Below are 27,978 nucleotides of genomic sequence, written 5' to 3' on the forward strand. Positions count from 1 at the left end.
GCCTCCAACCAAGACTACTCTACCCAGCAAGGATCTCATTCACATTTGATGGAGAAATTAAAACCTTTACAGACAAGCAAAAGCTGAGAGAGTTCAGCACCACCAAACCAGCTTTACAACAAATGCTAAAGGAACTTCTCTAGACACGAAACACAAGAGAAGGAAATGACCTATAGTAGCGAACCCAAAGCAATATATAAAATGGAAATAGGAACATACATATCGATAATTACCTTAAATGTAAATGGACTAAATGCTCCCACCAAAAGACACAGATTGGCTGAATGGATACAAAAACAAGACCCTTATATATGCTGTCTACAAGAGACCCACTTCAGAACTAGAGACACATACAGACTGAAAGTAAGGGGATGGAAAAAGATATTCCATGCAAATGGAAACCAAAAGAAAGCTGGAGTAGCAATTCTCATATCAGACAAAATAGACTTTAAAATAAGGACTATTAAAAGGGACAAAGAAGGACACTACATAATGATCAAGGGATCGATCCAAGAAGAAGATATAACAATTGTAAATATTTATGCACCCAACATAGGAGCACCTCAATACATAAGGCAAATACTAACAACCATAAAAGGGGAGATCAACAGTAACACATTCATAGTAGGGGACTTTAACACCCCACTTTCACCCATGGACAGATCATCCAAAATGAAAATAAATAAGGAAACACAAGCTTTAAATGATACATTAAACAAGATGGACTTAATTGATATTTATAGGACACTCCATCCAAAAACAACAGAATACACATTTTTCTCAAGTGCTCATGGAACATTCTCCAGGATAGATCATATCTTGGGTCACAAATCAAGCCTTGGTAAATTTAAGAAAACTGAAATTGTATCAAGTATCTTTTCCGACCACAACGCCATGAGACTAGATATCAATTACAGGAAAAGATCTTTAAAAAATACAAACACATGGAGGCTAAACAATACACTACTTAATAATGAAGTGATCACTGAAGAAATCAAAGAGGAAATAAAAAAATACCTAGAAACAAATGACAATGGAGACACAACGACCCAAAACCTATGGGATGCAGCAAAAGCAGTTCTAAGGGGGAAGTTTATAGCAATACAAGCCCACCTTAAGAAGCAGGAAACATCTCGAATAAACAACCTAACCTTGCACCTCAAGCAATTAGAGAAAGAAGAACAAAAAAACCCCAAAGCTAGCAGAAGGAAAGAAATCATAAAAATCAGATCAGAAATAAATGAAAAAGAAATGAAGGAAACAATAGCAAAGATCAATAAAACTAAAAGCTGGTTCTTTGAGAAGATAAACAAAATAGATAAACCACTAGCCAGACTCATCAAGAAAAAAAGGGAGAAGACTCAAATCAATAGAATTAGAAAAGAAAAAGGAGAAGTAACAACTGACACTGCAGAAATAAAAAAAATCATGAGAGATTACTACAAGCAACTCTATGCCAATAAAATGGACAATCTGGAAGAAATGGACAAATTCTTAGAAATGCACAACCTGCCAAGACTGAATCAGGAAGAAATAGAAAATATGAACAGACCAATCACAAGCACTGAAATTGAAACTGTGATTAAAAACCTTCCAACAAACAAAAGCCCAGGACCAGATGGCTTCACAGGTGAATTCTATCAAACGTTTAGAGAAGAGCTAACACCTATCCTTCTCAAACTCTTCCAAAATATAGCAGAGGGAGGAACACTCCCAAATTCCTTCTACGAAGCCACCATCACCTTGATACCAAAACCAGACAAGGATGTCACAAAGAAAGAAAACTACAGGCCAATATCACTGATGAACATAGATGCAAAAATCCTCAACAAAATACTAGCAAACAGAATCCAACAGCACATTAAAAGGATCATACACCATGATCAAGTGGGGTTTATTCCAGGAATGCAAGGATTCTTCAATATACGCAAATCTATCAATGTGATAAACCATATTAACAAATTGAAGGAGAAAAACCATATGATCATCTCAATAGATGCAGAGAAAGCTTTCGACAAAATTCAACACCCATTTATGATAAAAACCCTCCAGAAAGTAGGCATAGAGGGAACTTTCCTAAACATAATAAAAGCCATATATGACAAGCCCACAGCAAACATCATCCTCAATGGTGAAAAACTGAAAGCATTTCCACTAAGATCAGGAACAAGACAAGGTTGCCCACTCTCACCACTCTTATTCAACATAGTTTTGGAAGTTTTAGCCACAGCAATCAGAGAAGAAAAGGAAATAAAAGGAATCCACATCGGAAAAGAAGAAGTAAAGCTGTCACTGTTTGCAGATGACATGATACTATACATAGAGAATCCTAAAGATGCTACCAGAAAACTACTAGAGCTAATCAATGAATTTGGTAAAGTAGCAGGATACAAAATTAATGCACAGAAATCTCTGGCATTCCTATATACTAATGATGAAAAATCTGAAAGTGAAATCAAGAAAACACTCCCATTTACCATTGCAACAAAAAGAATAAAATATCTAGGAATAAACCTACCTAAGGATACGAAAGACCTGTATGCAGAAAATTATAAGACACTGATGAAAGAAATTAAAGATGATACAAATAGATGGAGAGATATACCATGTTCTTGGATGGGAAGAATCAACATTGTGAAAATGACTCTACTACCCAAAGCAATCTACAGATTCAATGCAATCCCTATCAAACTACCACTGGCATTTTTCACAGAACTAGAACAAAAAATTTCGCAATTTGTATGGAAACACAAAAGACCCCGAATAGCCAAAGCAATCTTGAGAACGAAAAAAGGAGCTGGAGGAATAAGGCTCCCTGACTTCAGACTATATTACAAAGCAACAGTAATCAAGACAGTATGGTACTGGCACAAAAACAGAAAGATAGATCAGTGGAACAGGATAGAAAGCCCAGAGATAAACCCACGCACATATGGACACCTCATCTTTGATAAAGGAGGCAGGAATGTACAGTGGAGAAAGGACAGCCTCTTCAATAAATGGTGCTGGGAAAACTGGACAGGTACATGTAAAAGTATGAGATTAGATCACTCCCTAACACCATACACAAAAATAAGCTCAAAATGGATTAAAGACCTAAATGTAAGACCAGAAACTATCAAACTCTTAGAAGAAAACATAGGAAGAACACTCTATGACATAAATCACAGCAAGATCCTTTCTGACCCACCTCCTAGAGTAATGGAAATAAAAACAAAAATAAACAAATGGGACCTAATGAAACTTCAAAGCTTTTGCACAGCAAAGGAAACCATAACCAAGACCAAAAGACAACCCTCAGAATGGGAGAAAACATTTGCAAATGAAGCAACTGACAAAGGATTAATCTCCAAAATTTACAAGCAGCTCATGCAGCTCAATAACAAAAAAACAAACAACCCCATCCAAAAATGGGCAGAAGACCTAAATAGACATTTCTCCAAAGAAGATATACAGAATGCCAACAAACACATGAAAGAATGCTCAACATCATTAATCATTAGAGAAATGCAAATCAAAACTACAATGAGAAAAAAAAAAAAAAAAAAAAAAACTACAATGAGATATCATCTCACACCAGTCAGAATGGCCATCATCAAAAAATCTAGAAACAATAAATGCTGGAGAGGGTGTGGAGAAAAGGGGACACTCTTGCACTGCTGGTGGGAATGTGAATTGGTTCAGCCACTGTGGAGAACAGTATGGAGGTTCCTTAAAAAACTACAAATAGAATTACCATATGACCCAGCAATCCCACTACTTGGCATATACCCTGAGAAAACCAAAATTCAAAAAGAGTCATGTACCAAAATGTTCATTGCAGCTCTATTTACAATAGCCAGGACATGGAAACAACCTAAGCGCCCATCATCGGATGAATGGATAAAGAAGATGTGGCACATATACACAATGGAATATTACTCAGCCTTAAAAAGAAATGAAATTGAGCTATTTGTAATGAGATGGATAGACCTAGAGTCTGTCATACAGAGTGAAGTAAGTCAGAAAGAAAAAGACAAATACCGTATGCTAACACATATATATGGAATTTAAGGGAAAAAAATGTCATGAAGAACCTAGGGGCAAGATAGGAATAAAGACGCAGACCTACTGGAGAACGGACTTGAGGGTATGGGGAGGGGGAGGGGTGAGTTTTGACAGAGCGAGAGAGAGTCATGGACATATACACACTAACAAACGTAGTAAGGTAGATAGCTGGGGGGAAGCAGCCGCAAGGCACAGGGATATTAGCTCGGTGCTTTGTGACAGCCTGGAAGGGTGGGATGGGGAGAGTGGGAGGGAGGGAGACGCAAGAGGGAAGACATATGGGAACATATGTATATGTATAGCTGATTCACTTTGTTGTAAAGCAGAAACTAACACACCATTGTAAAGCAATTATACCCCAATAAAGATGTTTAAAAAAAAAAAAATACATTTTATATGCAACCCAGTAAAAATATCTCTATGTATATGAAATAAAAGTTTCACGAAATACTACTTCCTATCCTTTTAATTTATTAATTATTATTTTGTTTTCACGGACATTATGCACTGAAGCATAATTACACATGAAAACACGTGAGAGAGTGTACCTAGTCCGTAAAGTTGGTGATGATCCTATTTCTCTCACTGGGATTTTAAACTCTCCCTAGGATATGACACTTTGGAACTATAAACTTCATAGAACAGGTGAAGCCATGGACGCCAGAACAGTTCACACCAACTGACCCATGGTCATAACACCCAAGGGAGAAGAGCCGTAGTAATTGTTCATGTTCATTCAGGCTTACCCAAATCTTCCTGACTGGATCTCAAGTGAGATAGTATTAAGTACTGGCTCCTTCTTTATTGGAGAGTTTGATATTTCAGTCTCAAGGTGTTATTTCTAAGACTTGAGAAGCTAGATCTTGCGAACAGCCTCGCGAAAGAAACGGTACTGGGTTTAAAGAAAGACTGTGATGTCTGCTCTAATCTAAAGACTTGTTTTAGAAATGACTTTTTTTTTTAACATCTTTATTGGAGTATAATTGCTTTACAATGATGTGTTAGTTTCTGCTTTATAACAAAGTGAATCAAATATACTTATACATATGTTCCCATATCTCTTTCTTCCCTCTTGCATCTCCCTCCCTCCCACCATCCCTATCCCACCCCTCTAGGTGGTCACAAACCACCTAGCTGATCTCCCTGTGCTATGCGGCTGCTTCCCACTAGCTCTTTTACATTTGGTAGTGTATATATGTCCATGCCACTCTCTCACTTTGTCACAGCTTACCCTTCCCCCTCCCCATATCCTCAAGTCCATTCTCTAGTAGTTCTGTGTTTTTTTTTTTTTTTTTTTTTTTTTTTTTTTGCGGTATGCAGGCCTCTCACTGCTGTGGCCTCTCCCGCCGCGGAGCACAGGCTCCGGACGCACAGGCTCAGCGGCCATGGCTCACGGGCCCAGCCGCTCCGCAGCACGTGGGATCCTCCCGGATCGGGGCACGAACCCGCGTCCCCTGCACCGGCAGGCGGACTCTCAACCACTGCGCCACCAGGGAAGCCCAGTTCTGTGTTTTTATTCCCGTCTTACCCCTAGGTTCTTCATGACCTTTTTTTTTTTTCTTAGATTCCATATATATGTGTTAGCATATGGTATTTGTTTTACTCTTTCTGACCTACTTCACTCTGTATGACAGACTCTAGGTCCATCCACCTCACTACAAATAACTCAATTTCGTTTCTTTTTATGGCTGAGTAATATTCCATTGTATATATGTGCCACATCTTTTTTATCCATTCATTCTTTTTTCTTTATTCTGCCCTACAGTAGTTATTTCCACTATTTTATCTTCCAGGTCACTTATCTGTTCTTCTGCCTCAGTTATTCTGCTATTGATCCCTTCTAGAGGACTTTTAATTTCATTTATTGTGTTGTTCATCATTGTTTGCTCTTTACTTCTTCTAGGTCCTTGTTAAACGTTTCTTGTATTTTCTCCATTCTATTTCCAAGATTTTGGATCATCTTTACTATCATTATTCTGAATTCTTTTTCAGGTAGACTGCCTATTTCCTCTTCATTTATTAGGTCTGGTGGGTTTTTACCTTGCTCCTTCATCTGCTGTGTGTTTTTCTGTCTTCTCATTTTGCTTATCTTACTGTGTTTGGGGTCTCCTTTTCGCAGGCTGCAGGTTCGTAGTTCCCATTGTTTTTGGTGTCTGTCCCCAGTGGCTAAGGTTGGTTCAGTGGGTTGTGTAGGCTTCCTGGTGGAGTTGACTAGTTCCTGTGTTCTGATGGATGAGGCTGGATCTTGTCTTTCTGGTGGGCAGGTCCTCGTCTGGTGGTGTGTTTTGGGGTGTCTGTGGCCTTATTATGACTTTAGGCAGCCTCTCTGGTAATGGATGGGGCTGTGTTCCTGTCTTGCTAGTTGTTTGGCACAGGGTGTCCAGCACTGTAGCTTGCTGGTCATTGAGTGAAGCTGGGTCTTGGCGCTGAGATGGAGATCTCTGGGAGATTTCGCCATTTGATATTACGTGGAGCTGGGTGGTCTCTTGTGGACCAGTGTCCTGAAGTTGGCTCTCCCACCTCAGAGGCACAGCACTGACTCCTGGCTGGAGCACTGAGAACCTTTCATCCACATGCCTCAGAATAAAAGGGAGAAAAAATAGAAAGAAAGAAAGAAAGAGGATAAAATAAAGTAACGTAAAATAAAATAAAGTTATTAAAATCTTAAATAATTATTAAGAAAAAAAATTTTTAAGTAAAAAAACGGACGGACAGAACCCTAGGACAAATGGTGAAAGCAAAGCTATACAGACAAAATCTCACACAGAAGCTTACACATACACACTCACAGAAAAAGGACAAGGGGAAAAAATAATATATTTTGCTCTCAAAGTCCACCTCCTCAATTTTGGGATGATTCGTTGTCTGTTTAGGTTTTCCACAGATGCAGGTACATCAAGTTGATTGTGGAGCTTTAATCCGATGCTCCTGAGGCTGCTGGGAGAGATTTCCCTTTCTGTCCTTTGTTCTCACAACTCCCGGGGTTCAGCTTTGGATTTGGCCCCACCTCCGCGTGTAGGTCGCCTGAGGGCGTCTGTTCTTCGCTCAGACAGGACGGGGTTAAAAGAGCAGCTGATTAGGGGGCTCTGGCTCCCTCAGGCCGGAGGGAGGGAGGGGCACGGATACGATAGGGGCTCCTATCCTTTTTAAAATGCTGATTGTGTCTCCTGAATTGATTTTACAACCCCCTTATGAGTCACAACTCACAGGAAAACATTAATAGCCATGCACAGACTCCTGGGCCCAAAAGGGATAATATACATTCTTTTAAAGTATACGTGGAATATTTATAAAACTTCAGCACACACTGTGTCACAAATGAAGGCTCCACCCATTTCAAAACATCAATATCACACTCTATAGCTATAATAAATATACTTAATTTAGAAATAATAAGATAGTTTTTTTTAAGGCCTATGTGTTTGAAATTTTTTTTAAATAGGGTAATACTCAGTTGTTAAAGAGGCAGTCATAAGGAAAATCATAAAACATTTAGAACTGAATGGCTATGAAAGTATGACATATCAAATTTGTGGGATAGCCAAAACTACTCGAAAGTAAATTTGTAATCTTAGATACATTCATTACAAAGACAGGAAGGATTGAAAATCAGTGAGTTAATCATTTAACTTGAAACGCTATAAAAGAAACAACAGAGTAAATTAATAAAAATAAAATAATAAAAATATAGAAATCACTTAGAAGAGCCTGGCACATGGGAGAACACGAGAGAACAGTGCCTCAGTCAGTGTCTGGCACGTTAGGTGTTCATTAAATACTTGGTGCAGGAATGAATGAAATTGACAGCAAACAATAGCGAGGCTTACCTCTGCAATGACTAATAAATAAGAAAAAGAGAAAGTCCCACATAAATAATATTAGGGATGAAAAGGGATGTACCAAGAAATATGATGGATTAGATAATGTGTAGTATGTTTATAAAATGAATCCTTTGCACCACTACTACACACAAGTTGACTTCACTAAGTGTTTCTTTTTTTTTTTTTTTTCTGTACGCGGGCCTCTCGCACAGGCTCAGCGGCCATGGCTCACGGGCCCAGCCGCTCCGCGGCATGTGGGATCTTCCCAGACCGGGGCACGAACCCGTGTCCCCTGCATTGGCAGGTGGACTCTCAACCACTGCACCACCAGGGAAGCCCACTAAATGTTTCTTGAATTGGTTTTGGAACCAGACCCACATTAACAGTGTTCTTTGCTTGTTATTTGTTATTTGCTAAGGAGTAACATGTTAGCTTCTGTTTGTGAAATGCATGTGTAGTCCCTGGACAGGATTACACAAACACTTGTGTGCACGTAGGTATGTTGTAAGGAAAATTATAAGACATTTAATCTGTGAGTAAATGTTCACTAAGAAAAGTCAAAGTCTTTTTTTTGGAATTCAGTTCTTTAACCTAACTTGCATCTTAGGATTTCCTCTGTCCTTTGAGAATTGAAAAGTGATTGATTGTCACCGGTATTTTATAAAAATGATAAAGTTTGAGGGTTCTTCTTTTCAGGACCTTCACAGATGCCACCGTGGCCACTTGCCACACCCTGACAAGACCAGCATTTCTCGCTCTACTCTTTCTGTAGAATCTTGAGCATTTTCCTTTTGTATGTCCTTCCTTCTACAGAAGGGTCGTCCCTGATGTGGTGACATGAATCCAAGATAGATTTTCACTAAACCAGTGAAATAGAAAACTAGTACCTCTGTGTTAGAGATGTGGAAAGCCTTGAAATATAGCACCAAGCCACAGTCAGCCTTGTGAAGTAATGAACAAAACAGATCTTAAAGAAAGAATATCACTTTCAGGAAAGCTTCCACTGATTAAAATAATGGCCTGGGGTGGGGTGTGGGGAGGAAACCACAAATAAAGGAAATACAGGCCCATGAAAAGACACATCACCCTTACCAGCAAAATGGATAACGGGGGTTTTACTCATTATAACCCTCCTTGGTGATAGCATGTTATATAGGCCTGCTGTATGGTGTGGTCTTGATGCCAGTGGAACTGCTAGCCAGCCATTTGATCAGCTTGCATTCCCTAAGTAGAGACTTGCACTACAAGAAGTCTTTCAAAATAATAAATGCAGTATTTATTAAAGACAATATTTCCACTTACAGAGATATGATTTGTTTGTAACGTATCATTGAACAACATCTTTGAAAGGCCCAGAAGAGCTGTTTCCCCTCAGTGCCCATATCGGGATCTTTCTTGGGCTGCAGGAACATGGAAGAGGCAAGAGGAGTAGAGAGAAATGGAGCAAGTGAATTGAATTCTGGGTTAGGAAGTACATATTTAATTTTTAAGGAAACTCTTTAGGTACTAGCTATGAACACGTCCCAAGGAAAGTTCCTGCCTTCATGGAGATGTCACTGTTAATGGAGGTCTTCTAATTCTTCATTGCCACTATATATGGCCGCATATCTTATTTCAGTTTTTAAGTGGCTCCGTCAATCAGGAATCCTGTCCTTCAGCAGCTTTTGATGATTAGAGACAGTTCACCTGCAGAGAAGGGTCTGAACTAAGCCCATTACCACAGCTGAGATTGTAGTCAGCCTCTAACACTCAACCTTTGACTACATCTCCTTTCCGTCTCCTAGAACTTGCACCATTTCCGAGAATAACAATGAAGGAAAACTACAGGATCAGATAGTCATACCTAGCACTCTTCTTGGTTTGAACTCTAACTTTTGTGTGATATAACGTTAACAGCACCTTTCTCGTCCCATCTTTTCAGTATTTCTCACCGCAAAACTCTTGAACTTTTTTTTTTTTTTTTTGGCTGCTCCAGGTCCTAGTTGTGGCTTGTAGGCTCTTAGTTGTGACATGGGGACTCTTAGTTGTGGCATGCGTGCGGGATCTAGTTCCCTGACCAGGGATCGAACCCAGGCCCCATGCATTGGGAGCAGGGAGTCTTACCCACTGGATCACCAGGGAAGTCCCTGCATACTTTCATAACTCATTTTTCTGAATTCATCTTTAGCCACCTCTTTGTATTCCATTTGTACTGTGATCAGAACACCACAGGTAACGTAGCTGCATCCAACACACATTTAACTTTGCACATTCAGCTATTCAGAGAGAAAGAGAAAGTACAGTTTCGATAGTGGCTGATTCTACTTGATATTCCCCTCAGGACAAGACAGGAGATGCATGCTTCTCTTATAGGAAGAGCATCCCACTGTACTATGTGTAATTCTCATGCTTAAAGACGCATATTCTTTTTTTTTTTTTTTTTTTTGCGGTACGCGGGCCTCTCACTGTTGTGGCCTCTCCCATTGCAGAGCACAGGCTCCGGACGCGCAGGCTCAGCGGCCACGGCTCACGGGCCCAGCCGCTCCGCGGCATGTGGGATCTTCCCGGACCGGGGCACGAACCCGTGTCCCCTGCATCGGCAGGCGAACTCTCAACCACTGCACCACCAGGGAAGCCCAAAGACGCATATTCTATATGACAAGCCAGCTACTTCATTTGGTGCACAGTTGAAGAAACAGTGATTAATTCTGATGCTGGCAGGGAAAAAAGATGTGTATTAGCTTTATTAAGAGACAGGTTGTCAACCTCAAATGAGACCTCTCTTCCAAAGGGAGTTTAAGAGTAATTTTGACTGATTTTGATTTCTGACTGGTAGGTTGCCAATAATTACCTTTTGACTTCAATAGCAAATCACTGTTAAGTTGCAAGTTCTGAATATCTGTGGTCATTCTTCTACAGTTTAGCACCAATAATCCGTACTGAATTAGAATCAATGAGTCATCCAACTTAATATTTTTTTTGTAGATAGGCTTATAGTGAATGCAAAGATTGTCAATATTCCTAAGTAACAATAACAATACTAGTAATAGTTAATGTTTATTTAGCCCTTAATGTAAAACCCAACACTGTACTAGGATGTGCTTTACCATCCACCATCTTATTTAATCCTCAACAACCCTATTACGTAGGTCCTGTTACCTTAATGTCAAAGCCCAGTAACAGACTTAGAAACAACCAAGAGGGGGACTTCCCTGGTGGCACAGTGGTTAAGAATCTGCCTGCCAATGCAGGGGACATGGGATCAATCCCTGGTCCTGGAAGATCCCACATGCAGCGGAGCAACTAAGGCCGTGCACCACAACTACTGAGCCCACGTGCCACAACTACTGAAGCCCGCGTGCCTAGAGCCCGTGCTCCGCAACAAGAGAAGCCACCGCAATGAGAAGCCCAAACACCACAAGGAAGAGTGGCCCCCACTCGCCACAACTAGAGAAAGCCAGCACACAGCAACAGACCCAACACAGCCAAAAATAAATAAATAAATAAATTTATTTTTTTAAAAAAAAAGAAAGAAAAGAAACAACCAAGGGGACATATACATACCTTTCTGTGTAAATACTTCCTAAAACACAAGTACTTTCAGGAAAGCAGCAAAGAATCATTGCAGAAGCAGATCAGCAAGTGCAAATTAACATACAGGCTCTAGACAAGCGATGTTTTAAAAGTTCTCATTTCGGAGTGGTTTGTCCAGAAGTTGGAACATATTTTCCCAAGGAAATGATGTTATCACAGCAAAAGCATATTTACCCATGATGTGCCTAAAGTTGTAATAACATAAACCCAAACCATTTTGTGTACCAGTGTCTCTATGGAAAAATTTACTCTGAGTTTCCCCTTGGACGTCTGTGGACACATTTCTCCTCCACTGGGGAGAAGGGGAACTCGTGCGAGAAACAGTAGGACCGTCCGAAATGTTCAAAGTCGGAATCAGCAATGGCTCCTGAGGCCTGTGGTGGGAGTTGCTGGAGGGAGGAGGATGGAAGAGTGAGTAGAACTGGGTACAAAGGGACACAGGGGCAGGAGATCTTGGGTGAGGAAGAGGAGGAAGCCTATAAAGGTGAAGGGTGGGAGAGGAATTCCAGAGAGGAGAGGAGAAAGAAGTCACTAGCTCTAAACCCCCAGGGACTCTTCTCATGCCTCCGGAAGCTTTCTGTTCCCTGCCCGTACTCTAGTGCCTCCAAAATGTCGCCTGCCTGCTTCCCTTTTTACTGCTAACACTAGGGCTTCCTCCAGGACACTGAGATCAGCCCCGTAAGTTTTCTTGACTTAGCTGCTTCTAACACACGTGAATGGGCCTTTGGGTTTTTTAACTTTTATAAAGGAAAGGGCCCATCCTAGGCCCTCCAGAACTTTGTCTTTTTCACTTGGACCTGGAAGCACAAATATCGGCCTACAGATGCTTTGGATGGTTTTTTTGGGTCCATAAGGGGCTTAAATAAATTGCATAAGCATTCCAGATGTAGCTCTCCAAGGCTGAGGCTTGGGAAAAGGGAAAAAGCCCTCTGCTCCTTTCTCTTCTTTTTGCTCTGTGGTTCCCCTGTCCTCAAAGCGAAAGTGGAAAGGAGTGGGCAGCGCCCAGACCGAGGCTCGCTAGAGGGGAAGGGCTGTAAGACAGTGTGATCCTTGCATCGCTGCTGGGGTGTGTTCTCAAGTGGCACATCTCCATCAGGGGTGTAGGGACCACCTGGGCACCTAAGCCTCTCCCAGCGTTTCCCATCCCACCTTCCTCTACTCACCAGTCAGTGTTTCCCTGACTTCTCTGGTGATATGAATCACCTGGGCACCTGGGGAGCTAAAAAAAAGCCTGAGTTCTCAAGGCCTATCCCAGACCACTGAATCAGAATCTCCAAGTGAAGGGCCTGGAAAGCTGTGTGATTGACAAGCGAGCCCAGGTGATTCCCGTCAGGGATGTTTGGCAAACACTGCCTGACTAACCACCACCCACGCGGCACACTTTGATGGTCTTTAAAGTCTCCCAGGACATTCTAAGCCCCTTTCTGCCTCAGAATCATTATATGGACATTTCTTCTCCGTGAAAGGCTCTTTCCTATTCCCTGCTCTTGGCTAAATGCCTGCTTCTCCTGACTTCAGGACGTGCCTGAAGCACGATTTCCTCAGAAAGGCCATCCTTGACCACTCTTCTCACCATGTACACAACTAATGGTTTTTATTTAGTTAGTTAAAATTTCATTTATTTATTTATTTTAAATTTTTCATTCATTTATTTATTTATTTTTGTCTGTGCGCGGGCTTTCTCTAGTTGTGGTGAGCGGGGGCTACTCTTCGTTGCGGTGCGCGGGCTTCTCATTGCAGTGGCTTCTCTTGTTGCGGAGCATGGGCTCTAGGCACGCGGGCTTCAGTAGTTGTGGCACACGGGCTCAGTAGTTGTGGCATGGGAGCTCTAGAGTGCAGGCTCAGTAGTTGTGGTGCACAGGCTTAGTTGCTCTGCGGCATGTGGGATCTTCCTGGACCAGGGCTCAAACCCGCCCTTGCGTTGGCAGATGGATTCTTAACCACTGCGCCACCAGGGAAGCCCTATTTATTTATTTTTTGAAGCGGTTTTTTCTTTTGGCCACGCAGTGTGACTTGGGGGATCTCTGTTCCCTGACCAGGGAGGGGTTGATCCTGGGCCACGGCAGTAAAAGCCTGAATCCTAACCACTAGGCCACCAGGGAAATCCCTTTCTCCTCACCATCTAAATCAGGTTCCCTGTTTCATTCTCTCATAACACCTTGTGCTTTTTCTCCGTAGCATTTATCACACAGTTTGTATCTTATGGATTTGCCAAATGCCTACCTCCTCACTAGCACCAAGCGCAGGAATGCTTAATAAGTATTTTTTGCTTGAGTGAGTAAATGGAAAAGTAGCGTTGGGCGAAGGTACTACAGGTTGGGTTGGATGCTGCTCAACAAATAAAGAACTGAGTATGAGAACTTGAATCTCCCAGGTAAAATTGTTACATGTCAGCTAAAGTCAAGGGAGATGGGCCCAACAAATAAGTGTATTAATGGGGCAGTGGGTGAGATTACTTCAAAAAATATTTATTAAGTACCTAGTATGCGCAAAATGCAATATTAGGAGCTATGGATACAACGCTGAATGAGACTGAAGCAGTCTCTGTCTTCATGGAACGCACATTCTAGCAAGGATGACAGCTGTTAAGCAACCAGTTACACGGTTCTATAATTTTGGTAAATGCAATGAAAGAATGACAAAGCTGTAAGAGCCTATAACAGGGAGACCTGGCATGGTCTGTAGGGCATCAGGCCAGTCATAGTACTTCTAAGACAAGTGGCTGGGGAAACTGTGCCCAAAGAATCTAATATACTCTGTCCTATCTCTTGTCAACAGTGGCACGAGGGGAGGCGCCTCTGTATATGGCTTCGCCACCTCAGCACAGTTGACATCTTGGACCAGGACATTCTTTGTTTTGGGGCACTTTCTAGTGCACCGTAGGAAAGGCTTAGCACCATTCCTGGCCTCTACCCACTGGATGCCATAGGCCCCGCAGTTGTGACACCACAGATATCTCAACATCACCAAGTGTCCCCTGTGAGAGGGTGGGGGGAGGAAGCAAAATCTGCCCCCCTCCCTCCCCCAGTTGAGAATCACTGCTCTACCTGAAACTTTTTTTTTTTTCAATGTCTTTACTTATGATTTATCCAAGTCAATACCAGGAACTTAATTTATTCATTCAGTAAGTATTTGTTGAATGCTTAGGCACTGGGGACACAGTAGTGATCAAAGCCCGTGCTTTCTTGAAGCTGTGTTCCAATGGGGAGAGATGGACAATAAATTTTAAAATATGTAACATTTCAGAAGTAGGGGATAGGTTGGTCTTAGAAGTTCTTTCTGATAAGATGACATTTGACTTGAAAGAAGAAAGGGAGTGAGTGGCAACACGAAAAGCAAGAGGCAGAGCCATTGCAGGGCTGTAGTTGACCTCACCTTTGTCTGCAGGTCTAACCAAGCTGCTTGTGTTTCAGAGCGTCCTCCACAGAAGGGCAGCTGGACGGACTCCAGAGCAGCCTTAACTCTGCAGCCTTTGTGCCCATCACCAGCTCCACAGGTCAGTTCCAGGTGGGACAGCGGGCAGGGTCTGGGCCAGCAAGTTCTCTCCTGCCTCTGAAGAGAGCTCCAGCTCAGAGAACGAAGCATCCAGCCCTCTGGAGCACTGGCAAGTGGGCATTTTGTTACTCTCTTCTTCCAAATGACAGCAACATTTTAGGATGAAATGGTTTTCCAGAACTAGTTTGGGGTAGGCAAAATTTCCCCGTCTGGTAGAATGTTATCAGATTTGCAGCATTTAGTAAAAAGCCTGTATTTGACTAGTGTTTTAGTGTTTCTATGGTATTTCCACATGTAGTATCTCACACTAAATCCTCACCACAACCCTGTGAGGTATAGCTTTGTCACCTCCACGTGAGGAAACAGAAGCTCAGAAAGTCAAGGGGCCTGTGGGAGACGGTCCACGCGTGCAGAGCTGGAGCTGTGGTCTAATCTGCGTCCTGTCATGCTAATGTCATAGTCTGTTGCCAGGTAGTTGCTGAGGACCTCAAGCCTCTCAACATAGAAGTCAGGCATCATTGGTCCAGGGATAGTTTTCTGTGAGGAATAATTCATAAAAATACACTAATAGGTAATCAGAAGATTGAAAGCAAATCTACTTGGATTCAACTCAACAAGTGTTTTGTTTTTGAGCGCCTCCTGTGGAGAAAGTAACATGCTGGGCACTGGGGTGCGTAAAGGGTGAACTAGGCAGTCCCTGCTGACAGGGAACCTAGAGGCTCGGAGAGAGGGAGGTCAGCAGGAGCCTGCTGTGTGGGGTGGGGAGGGATATCTGGCACTGGGGATGCAGAGAATAACAATAGACAGCCTTGGCTGAGCATCGCTGTGTGTCAGGCACACTTCTGAATGCTTAACATTTATTCACAAAACATGCATATAACATAGGAGCTGTAGTCCTCGTTTTACGGCTGAAGAAATAAAGGCACAGACAGATTATGAAACGTTATCTCAAATCTCACAGCTAGTGAATGGTGGAGCAGTATTTGAACCCAAGGGCCAACCTGACCCTGACTCTTTAGGGATTGGGGAGGACTTCCTAGAGGAAGAAGCATCTAAGCTGGGGTTTGACTGTAGACAGGTCAGCCAGGAGAGGGGAGGTGTGGGGTGGAAGGAGTTCCAGGAAGAGGGAACAATGTGGGCAAAGGCCAGTTGAGGGAAGGGGGCGGGTGGTGAAAAGGTGCTGTGTTCAGGGAGCCCTCGTACTGAGGACTGGGATCTGAGCCGGGAGTGGCAAGAGAATAGGCTGTAGAGGTAGCAGGGCCAGCCTATGAGCCGGGGAGGGAACTTGTTCTTGAGAGCAGTAGGGAGCCATCGAGGAGCTTAAGGGCAGGGTGCAAGGGTGTGTGTGTGTGTGTGTGTGTGTGTGTGTGTGTGTGTGTGTGTGTGTGACGTAATACACCTTCAAATGATTACAAGATTGCTAAGGAGCCTGGTTAGTTTGACTGTATATTATGGGGATAATTCCATATACCTCATAGGCTTACTGTGAGGTTTAAAGGAAGCAGTATACAGAGAAAGGCTCTATAACTGCGCCCAAGTCAGGTAATAATATGAAAAGAGTATAAAGATTTTGTTTTCCACTTAAACTCTTTGAAGCTGAATTCCAGAAATATTTGATGGGAATATAAACCCCCCTTTCCCCAAAAAAAGAATTACTAGAAGATGGTAGTTATTTTTAAGGAAGTGAAATTTCCACCTTGGAACTCTTATGGCCTGAGAAGTGAGTGGCTAAGAGAACCATGGACTAGTCGGCAGGGTTTCCATGAGAGACAGCTTTTAGAGCCACTGTAGCTCTTCAAATTTGCTGAGGCTAGAGAGGCTTACAAAGCTTAGGAGATCCAGGAAACCTGCGTATTTCATTTGTGTGTCTAATTGATACATTAAGTATGGAATTGAACTCTTTGCATGCACTCTGGGTGAGCAAGTTGGAAATTTGAGGGACAGGTGGGTCATACTTTCAGCATCTTGATCATGAATTAGTGTTTACCGACTGTTGACGGTACTTAGAAGTTTTTGTAACAGTTGTACTGAATTTGGTATCAGTAAAAAACCACAGAGCAAGGAGGAGTTGTACTTCTCCCTGGCTTCTAATATCTATCTTTTCTCCCTGCTTCTACCTTAAGGTAAGTGCATTATTCCTCTCACCTTGTTTAGGTAGCCTGCTGTTTACTGCTGTTGTCTCCAAATGACTCTGGGCCTCTAAAGTCCTTTGAATTTGTTCCTCTTCTATGACTTTCCTGGTGTTCCTGATACTTAAAGAAATGCTGATGAACATGACGTAGCAAGGTTCAGGCATTTTCCATACTTCCCAATAAATGTTTTACCTTAGCAACATAATAATAACTAACCCTGTTAGAGTCATTTATAGAGCTAGTAAATAACTACCTGGCACTTCAGTGTTTTACCTACAAATTATGTTTTTCTTTATTACACATAGATTTAAAGGTGTTATTCTAGGGGTTTAGAAGCATGTCCTTTAACAGGGAGAAGGTTAGGTTGCTATTAAAAACATTTTTCTTTAAACCCACAAGAAGGAAGAACAACCCCTAATAAGTCAAAACATTTACACATCTCTCTGAGAGCTGGGAAGTTTTGCGTGTATAGGAATCACTAAACTGACTATGAAAGGTATTTAGCCCCTGTCTGGTCTGGTTAGCTCAGTTATTAAGTCCGTGAATATAGCAAAAGTCTGCTTCCTGACCCCTTGACCCTTCTTTAAGTCTAGCCCAACCAGGCCTTCAAGCTGTGCGACCTTGTTCGTCAGATAGTCTGAATGAGATAGATAGTGGTTCATCCCAGGGCGCTGTTGAAAAGCAAGTCAGTCCTTTCCCGCTGATGGTGGCCTAGTGGCATTCTTGTTACTATGAACATTAAATGAGGTAGTGAATGGGAAAGCTCTTAGCAGAGTGCCTGGAATGCTCCATGAGTGTTAACTTTCCTTGACTTCCCTACCTCAGGCTATATATTCTGTGTTTGCTATAGAAGGGGAAGGTGTAGAGTCAGCAAATTTGGAAATTTGAGAAGGAAGCTGGAGTGAGGGCCTTTGGCTCAAAGCCAAAGCCATTGGCCTTCCTTCTTTATAACCATGGTGTTCTTCTTGAGGTCTGAAGTGGTGATGGTGAACTAAAATAGCAGAGAGCAACAGATTAGATAACTGGCATTTCTCTCATGCTGATTTGATGGTGTAAACTACCATTGTTGTAGGGCCCGAAGCCATACCAGCTGCCCTCATCCCAGCCGCTTAGCTTATGCCTAAGCTTTTCCTGTCCTGGAGCCCAGCCTCTATATGCGCTCCGCCCAACTTTTTTTTTTTTTTTTCTGTACGCGGGCCTCTCACTGTTGTGGCCTCTCCCGTTGCGGAGCACAGGCTCTGGATGCACAGGCTCCGGATGCACAGGCTCAGCGGCCATGGCTCACGGGCCCAGCCACTCCACAGCATGTGGGATCTTCCTGGACCGGGGCACGAACCCGTGTCCCCTGCATCGGCAGGCGGACTCTCAACCACTGCGCCACCAGGGAAGCCCTTTTTTTTTTTTTTTAAGCTCTTGTAGATCTATAGTTGGAGGAAGGGACCATACCACCTTTTGAACGCCAATGCTGGATTAGATTTACAAGGAGTGAGAAGCAGTGTCCCGCGTTAAGCATTTATCATTTCGGACCCTGGTAAAATTCAGGGTAGCTTTATGCTCTTTGCGTGGGGACAAGGCAGCAGCACGTCAGTGTGCCTCTGCCTGCCCACTTCGTTGTCTCTAAGTGAGACAACAAGAGAAAGGAACTTATTTTAATATAAAGTAAAGGCAGTGGAGCCCAAACCCTAAGGATCTAGAAATCACTTTGACTTACAAATGAAATTATTTGCCTGGCAGCTCTCAGCAGAGTGACCTATTTTCACTATCAGATTGTTGTCCGTTTCACATGCGTTGTATAGTTGTTGGAGATCCCGGGTGGATTTGGAGTATAATAAATTAATAATAAAAATAAACTCTTGAGATGCTTGCCCTAGTGTCTTATACCCTTTATTGCTCCCAAAACGTTCTTCTCTCCCCAGAGTCAAAGGGACAAGAATTTGGGTCTACTACCCACTTTTAATGCTGTTAGAAAGCAAGAGAGAGAGGATGGATTTGATGTTTGGCTGGGAATGGCGCGCCAGCATCGGGGAGAATGATGATCCCCTAGTCTAATTTTAGATTTGACCTCTTGTCCTTTCAGCCAAGATTAAATAAAGTGTTAAGTGGGGATTTTTTTTTACATTTTTCAGGATCTTTGGACGCTCCCCAAGTTATTTTTGCCAGATCCAAACCCTTGCCCACACAATCTGGAGCCCTTGCTACAGTTATAGGACAGAGAAAATCAAAGTCGGTGAAGTCAGGGCCAATTAAAGGTAACAGTAAGAAATAAGAGCATTTTTTAAATTATAACTTGCTGACTTTACGCCACAGCAAGAGACTTAATAGCTGTCAAGAGAAGTGATATTTTCTCAAAATGACAAGGAAATTGGCATTTTATAAAACCAAAGCTCAGAAGGACTCCAAATCTGTGGGTCAAACTACTGCTAGCTTGCTTCTATGTTGACCTACCAGTAGGTGGCACTGTGGCAGTAAGAAATTTCCTTACTATTATGGAGGCATTTGATGAAAAGTATGGGGACATTCAGGCCAATCAGAGAAAGAAATTAAAGCCAAAATTGAGTTATTCACAGGTAAAATGTAACAGACTATACTGAAAAGCATGACATTTGAAGATCAAATTACAATAGCATCTAAAGAGAATGAATATTTTTTATTAAAGATATTTATTATTAAAGAAGGCTTTTAGACTACCGTTGGATAGTTTGTGAACTGGATTTTCAGCTAATGGGAGACAGGCAGGGAACATATTTTTTTAAATTTTTTTGTGAGATTGATTACGCTTCTTTCTGAGTTACTTAATATAAGCATATACTATAATTGGCAGCAAAGCGAACTATAAACCCCATCCTACCACTTATCCAAAAAAAAGCTCCTACATTAAAGAAATGGCCTGACTTTGATCATGTGAGGCTGTACCCACACTTCATCAGTGCTACCCCCAGTATTTTGTTCCCAGCTATCACCTTCAAAACTTTCCAGAAAATTCAATGAAACTGCAAAGTTTTGATGATTTCTTTCCTCTTTGCTCTACCCTACACACTAAAGCATTAATGGCACACCTGCTATGAGCTTAATACTCTTCTTACCTCTAGGGGAATATTTATAAACTTATTTGAGAAGCATTATTCATCAAACTACCCCAGGAGAGCAAAGGAGGGAGGAAAATTATTTACCCACCACAGGATTCATTTACATTGGATCAGAAAGCTTCAAATATCTTTCCCCAGCCCATCTAAACTCTTTCCAAAAAGGAATGAGAAGAGAGAAGGGAACACCAAATCCATGGCTTGGTCATCTACCTACCAAAATGTACCAGAGAAACTGAAAACAACCAGAGTTGCATTGGTAATACTTAACCAATGGTCCTTTAATCCTGATACTAAGCAGCCTATCCGGTGATGTGTTCATCACTAATAACATATATTATAGAAAGCTAAAGCCAGAAGGTCAATATTTCCTTCAGGAGACTGGCAGCCAGAAGAATGAATATGACATCAAGCTCCAAACCAAACCAGCAGCCTGCCAAGAAGTACTAATGTCCATCCATTTCCAGGACTGAGAGACTTGGACTTGCCTCAGTTGTAATATCACTTTCCTTGAACCTATTTCACTAGTATCCCTTACAATCCACCCAGAACATTACATGGCAAAATAGGATCATCAGCAAAAAAGCCTTGGGAAAGAGCCCATCTCTCAACACTTAAATCTGTGTTGCAAACACAGCCCCACTGAGCCTGAGCTGGACATAAAGATGGGGGATGCTGTATTGAGGTGGTGAGACCACATGCCAAATGTGTGTGAACCCAGAGACAGTGGGTGCAGCATACTGCTGGGAGACTCCAGGGGCAGGCCTGGCAGATGGCAGATGGCAGTGGGCTGCCTCTTCTTGATCAGGGGAGTTAGGTAGTTTACAAAGTGAAGAAGCAGAACCCCAGAGTCCACAGCCCATCACGCAGATGCATGCTTTATTTTTGTTTAAATGCAGTGTAGACAGAATCACTGCTTGGGCAGAGACCCCTTCATCCCATCCACAGTCATGAATGAATGTCACCACCAGCTGTGACAGTCCTAGAACCTCTTCATATATGGGTTTAGAGAGGCAGTCGGGTTAAATTCAAGGATTTGACATGTGTTTGCCTAGCATGTTATATATAAGACTGACAAAGCATCACTTGTTCTTATCAAAGAATGAGAGGTGCTGAAGGATATTGGGGACTCAAGACTATTTAAGACCCCCAATATGCTGCCCCAGGCAAGTGTCATATTTAAATATATGCATTATTCTGTGTCTTCTTGGATTCTTTATTGTCAACTTGACATCCATTCATCACAGAGTCAATTATCTTAACTATATTTTCTGTATTCTTGATGCTTTGGCATTTGGGGACCTTACAGACTGCCCCTGCCAGGCAAGCTAATTCCTAAAGATAATAACAACTTGCCCACGAGCATGCCTTTTACACACAAACCAGCCAATCCTACATTTATATCCCCGACCACCTCCTTATCTAACTCTCACATGGCAAGTCAAAATTTCCCTTGCCCTAAATCACTCCAGGGCCAGGAGCCAGGCAACTAGAGACCACCCCTATAGCCCAAAGCCCGGCCGAATTATTTAAACTAGCCAGTCTTAAGCTGTTTACCCTGCCCTGCCTAGCCTTTCCCAAGGAAACCCCAAATAAGGCTCTGGCCTAGACTTTCCCCTCACTCCTGTCTTCTGTCTCCTGAGCACGCTGGTGTTTGCCCCTGTGACCCTGCGTGGTGTGCAGTGACCCCCTCTCTGGGACCTGCAAGTAAAATCAACTTCCTCCTGCCAGGCCTTGTTCTTACATCCTCCTTGGCCGTGCGGACCGTTGCACACCATACCCGACATGTACGTTCTTAGAACAGACATCAGCAGGAAGAATAACTTTGATTTGTAGTACAAGGAACCAGGAAAATATCTGAATCAATTAGGTTTGTATCACCCAGTTCTAAGCAACTGGTCACAGTACTTACTTCATTGTAGGCTGTATTGCACAAGTGATGTTTTAACAGTATGTGTTTTGCTAGTCTCAGTCTGGCTGCAGCCACACAAGAAGGATGTGGATCCCTCTACATGGCAAGATCGCCTGGCTGCCAGCCATTGAAATTTCATGCTTTCCTGTCCTGAGGCCTCTTTCATTTCATTTAGTAACTCTTTCTACATTCAGCAACAAAACTCAAACATAGCTGAACAACCTGGCTGGAAATGGGGGAGGAAACAGCCTGAATTTCAGTTTGTGGGGGAAAAAGGTGGGTACTTCTAAGAACCCACCCAAAGGGAGTTCATTTGCCTTAAGGAAAACCAGGGAACTCTATTTCTGAAACAGATTAAGAAATGGACTACTGAGATAACATCTGAAAACTGATATTGTCTCTTGCTGAGCTGGCAAAGCCCCAAAAGAGGAGTGATGATTCTTCAATCGTTAACAATTACTACTTTGTTACTAAGAGACAAGGGGAAGTGCATTGGCTCCTTTCTCAACTTACATTTATGTTACAGAAGCACACATGCCTCCTGGAAAAAATGCCTGGCACCGTGCATTGTTAGAGTTGTACCTACCACTGCATCTTGTAGCAGATTTGTGCTGTCCTGTATAATATCCATTCACTTTGAGTGGGAAAAGATCCTGTTTGTTCTTGTAGTTCTGAATTGGGCAAGTAACCAGTATAACGTTGCCTTACTCTGGGAGTCTTTATACTTATCACTACAAGTTATCAATCTATACCCTGTGGTTATTCATCCCATGAACCCACACATCGTGCTTCTAGCTTCAATGAGATGCTTGTTATAGGGACATACCTTTGCTTTACCCTCCGTAGGACATAATTGCCCCTAAAAGTTCTAAAGAAAAAAACCAGCATGCTAAGCCATGCCTGTCTTTGGAAAAAACAAGTTTTGCCCATGGAAATATTTACAGCTCTGCTTGCCTGATCTGTAGAATTTGAACTGGGTCGCAAAGAGTGTAGGTAGGTAATGCAGGGCGTGGAGAAAGGTGACTTGCAGTATATTGCCCTGTCGGCATGATTGGCATTGGTATTTATTCTGTATCCTTTCAAGTAATGATTATAAGGCAAAAGACTCAGATTCTCTTAAGTCCCCAGAATGAAGAGCATCACTAGTAAAACAACAGTCTCCTGTAGTTCTTTGTTCTTGCCTTTTGGACATGCAAGTATGTCCATTTAGGGCTTCTGTAAGTATCAAGGAGCCCTCTTCTCTTGAAACTTAAACCCAGGATAACTAGTTATGTGATACCAGAGAGGAGCAGCTTGAATGTGTGGAATGTCCCTTTAGCTACATCAATAAAACATAGCACGTATCCCTGGTATAAAATGGGGATATACCTGGGAAAGCCAACCTGGTTGTAAGAGGGTATGAAGAGAAAAGTCAGCTGGTTAGAAGTTTCTGTTCTAGTGTTACTTGTTTGTTGGTTGTTTTTTGTTATTGGGTAGACAAATCACTCTTTTTTTTATATCAGCTGGACTAAAAAATGACTTTGAGGTTTCCCCCCGCCCCCGCCGCCATTCACTTCTAATTTGCTTCCCAGGGAAATTAAGACATGTGACAAGTCCAAAATGAAGATATTTTGGAATTTGACGAGCTATTTTTTAATTTCTTCATGGCCGAGCTGCAAATTTTATTAGATAATGATTTGTTTATAGTTACTCATCAGCCATTGTAGTGTGCAATGTTTAGAAATGTGACTTCTCTCAGGCCTTCTATTTTATATTTACTCCTCCCTTCTACTGTTCTCCAGTGTAAGTCACCATAATGCATGGTACTTATTCTTACCCTCCTCTTTTTATGCAGTGGATTTGGGTTGTCTACAATAGCCTTTTGATCGTTGAGACGAGAGATACCCTCAGTTTACCTCTGTTACCGAAAGTTACATAAGCACAGGGAAGAAACGGTCTCAAGAACCAGACCTCATGAAAACCTGCAACATTACCTGGGACAGTTAGCGGCTATAGTGGCTAAACAGCGAGTCTGTTAGTCCATCCTATGACCAGTTCCTCGGCAACTGGCTTCCGTTGTTCCCAGGTTAACAGCTCTGCCATACTCATGGCTCGACCTCTCTCTGTGAGATTCTTTCTCTCCCCACTTTCTGCATTCAGCTTTAAAAGACAGAATCAAAATACGTTCCATTCATTCATCCAGCAACCAGCAAAGTGTCACTGGTGTGCAGAACAAAACATAGGCGGCTGCTGCCTTCCAGATGCCAGGCTGCTTCTACTGTTAGCACGATTATGTGATGAGAAGCTGCCAACGTACGCAGTTCTGGCAGTTTTCTTCAGGTGAGACTGTAGCCAGGCAGGTACAGCATAGACTTTTCATCTCTAGCAGAGTCTTAAAATATAAAACCATGTGCAATAGAATAATAAAATATAAAGGGAAAATCAAGGCCGAAGAAAGATATTTCAAATTTCCAAATATGAGACCAAAGAAAATTACTATAATTGAGGTTAAATTTGGTTCTGAATCTCCTAACAACCAGGACAAAAAGGGAAGTGTGATAAATAAAAGTATATAGTTCTCATTATAAAGAAGGGAGAAATACTCTGGGGGAAAATTAAGCTTTTTACTAGCTCTTACTCCGAAAGAAGTATTTTCATACTTTAGGTAGAGGACACTGAATGAAGTGATAGTGCTCTCAGCAACCGAACATAACAGAAGTAGGTCGTCTTTCTTGGCATGACCAACATGAAGGCAAAATATTTCAGTGCAAATCAATGAAGACGGTTTTGTGAAGGACAAAACTAACGTATCCTTAGTTTCTTTGTGGTCCAGCATAATCCAAGGGTAAGATTATTGGTTATTTAGAGGACTGGATGGATTGCATGTGCCTTAGACAACCCGAAAATATGACTTCTCTCAATTGATTGCTTAGTAAGAGCTCGGTGCGCTCTTAGGCAAAAGCCCAGACACCTAGTCTTCTACTTTACTGGTTGAAGATGCATCTGTATGCTTTGGAAAGCAGGTGACACAGGTAACATCTTGTGAAAACTGTGGAAGCTAAGCGATAGTCTCACCCCAATCGTACGGCATGTTTCTTCTCTGTGCCTTTATTTGTATGTAGAGTTTCCTGTGCCTGCACACCATTGCCTCCTCTTGCCCATTCACATGCCCAGTCTGATGGAGACACTTTCTGACTGTGCTCCAATGAAATTCTGATTACCTCTACTGTGACACTTACAACACTCTAGTATCCTTAGGGATTACTTGACTGTTTCCTCCATTAGACTGTAATTCCCTGGAAGGCAAGGGTCAGCTGTGATTTGACTCTGAAACCCCAAGGCTTAGCATAGTGCCCAGCGCATAGTAGGGACTTAAGAAATTCAGATCGAATAGATGACTGAGTGGATTTTCATATTTCTGCCTTTGTGTATTCTTTGGCCATATCTGGAATACCTATCCACATATGCAAATGCTTCTTATCCTTTAAGGATCCAGTTAAGTTTTGTCCCCTCCAATAATCCTTACTCACATAATTCCATGTATCTTGCCATTTTTTAAATCCCTAGAGCACTTACATTTTATATGACAACGTTCAACACTTCACTGTATTTTGTCATCTTTTATCACTACTTACTTCTAGGGTGAACTGTCTCTTCAGTGTGACCAGAAACTCCTTGAAGGCAGGATTACGTTCTGTAAATTTCTTAAATTCCTAGCAACATCTAAAATACTTCATTACTTCGTAATACCCGCCCTTAGAAAAGAATACATAAGACACATAAAATTTTTCTGGAAAATAGTTTATTCCCTCCATTCTTCTGGCTTCAAGTAAAATGATTAACCTCAGAAGATGAAATCTTTCAATGAAAATTTCACAAAGAATGCATTTTATTATTAAATAATCTTCAAAATTAGAATCACACCTACCTTATAAATTACCTAGTATTTCTAACCTACTTCTGGCAATATTTTAAAGCTACTTCCTATAAAATAAAGAATGACTGGTCATTACCCTTCAGATAACAACCTCATACACATTCATAACCTTACTATATCCTGTTACAGTGAAGAATTCAGGATAAAGATGTTCTATTTTAGACCACATCCAAGGATCTCATTATAAGGGAACAAAGTTAAAATGAGGTTTAGTTTTTGAAAAACATTATCCTTCAGCTTTTTTTTTCTCTATACCAACTAATTGGGGCACTTTAACTTTATCACACAGATTAGGTTTTGCTTTTCAAAACTGAACTGTCTTTTTTATTCTCTCCCAAGCTCTCTATGAATTCTTCAGGCTCCTCTTAAATTGTACAGTACCTGAAACTGAACACTGTACCCTAATATTAGAGCTCTGCCTAGTATTGATTATAGTTTAAAATTTATCATTATGGTTCTGGAGTCATATGTTACACTTTTTATTTGTTTGTACTATGTTCTCGAAAACAAAACTAAAGTTCTCTCAACCCTTATTACCTTTCACCTTCCTTCCTTCCTCTTCCTTCAAGTTCAGTGCCATATGGTAGTATCACTGTCATCATCAGTTACAATACCTAACTTTTGTAAGAATTCCTGTGTAAACTAGGAAGAGCAGAACTCTGAAGTTAGCGTGACCTGTCTGGGCTCCACCACTTCCTAGTTGGCAACCATGGGCTAATCACATAACCTCTTTGAGTGTCAGTTTTCTCATCTGTACAATAAGCATAAAAACATCAATCTTGCAGGACTGATGTAAAGATTATAGATTGCCTCAACAACAAAAACCAATCAACCTGATTTAAAAATGGGCAAAGGACTGGAATAGACATTTCTCCAAAGATATACAAATGGTCAATAAGCACGTGGAAAGATGCTCAACATCACTAAATCATAAAAGAAGTACAAATCAAAATCATAATGAGATAACACCTTATACTCATTAGGGTGGCTACTATTTAAAAAAAAAAAGCAGAGGGCTTCCCGGGTGGTGCAGTGGTTGAGAATCTGCCTGCCAATGCAGGGGACACGGGTTCGAGCCCTGATCTGGGAAGATTTCATATGCTGCGGAGCAACTGGGCCCATGAGCCACAACTACTGAGCCTGCGCATCTGGAGCCTGTGCTCCGCAACAGGAGAGGCTGCGACAGCGAGAGGCCCGCGCACTGCGATGAAGAGTGGCCCCTGCTCACTCAACCAGAGAAAGCCAGAGAAAACCCTCACACAGAAACGAAGACCCAACACAGCCAAATAAATAAATAAAATGAATTTATATTTTAAAAAAAAAAGATTTAAAGAAAAAAGCAGAAAATAACTAGTTTTGGCAAGGATATGGAGAAATGGAACTCTTGTGTGTACCATTGGTGAGAGGGTAAAATGGTACAGCCTATTGTGGTTCCTAAAAAAAATTTTAAACAGAATTACCATGCACTTCAGCAATTTTACTTCTGTGTATGTACTCAAAAGAACTGAAAGCAAGGTCTTGAACAGATATTTGTACGCCCATACTCATAGCAGCAGCATTCACAATAGCTGAAAGGTAGAAACAACCCAAGTATCCATCAATAGATGAATGGATAAACAAAATGTGGTTATACACATACAGTGGAATATTATTCAACCTTAAGAAAGAAAGAATTTCTTACACATGCTTCAACATGGATGAACCTTGAGGACATTATGCTGAGTTAAATAAGCCAGTCGCAAAATGACAAATACTGTATCATTTCCACTTATGTGTGGGACCTAGAGTAGTCAAATACATAGAGACAGAAAGCAGAATGATGGTTGCCAGCAGCTGGGGGGAGGATAGAATGGAAGTTATTTTTTAATGGGTACCGAGTTTCAGGGTTTTTTTATATTATTTATTTATTTAGGCTGCACTGGGTCTTTGTTGCTGCGCGCGGGCTTTCTCTAGTTGCAGTGAGCGGGGGCTGCTCTTCGTTGCGGTGTGCATGCTTCTC

General features: G+C 41.8%; 1 protein-coding gene across 6 annotated transcripts in view; it reads left to right on the forward strand.

The window, feature by feature from the left end:
- The window catches only part of TTLL5 (tubulin tyrosine ligase like 5), a 317,335-nt gene that overhangs the window by 244,082 nt on the left and 45,275 nt on the right, over positions 1 to 27,978 (forward strand). For all 6 annotated transcript variants that reach the window (XM_032622071.1, XM_032622067.1, XM_032622068.1 and 3 more), the window contains one exon: positions 14,855 to 14,937. In XM_032622071.1, the coding sequence (XP_032477962.1) occupies positions 14,855 to 14,937 (83 nt within the window). The remainder of the gene's footprint in view (positions 1 to 14,854; positions 14,938 to 27,978) is intronic.

This window comes from Phocoena sinus, chromosome 2 (assembly GCF_008692025.1).
Source record: "Phocoena sinus isolate mPhoSin1 chromosome 2, mPhoSin1.pri, whole genome shotgun sequence".
Taxonomy (NCBI): domain Eukaryota; kingdom Metazoa; phylum Chordata; class Mammalia; order Artiodactyla; family Phocoenidae; genus Phocoena; species Phocoena sinus.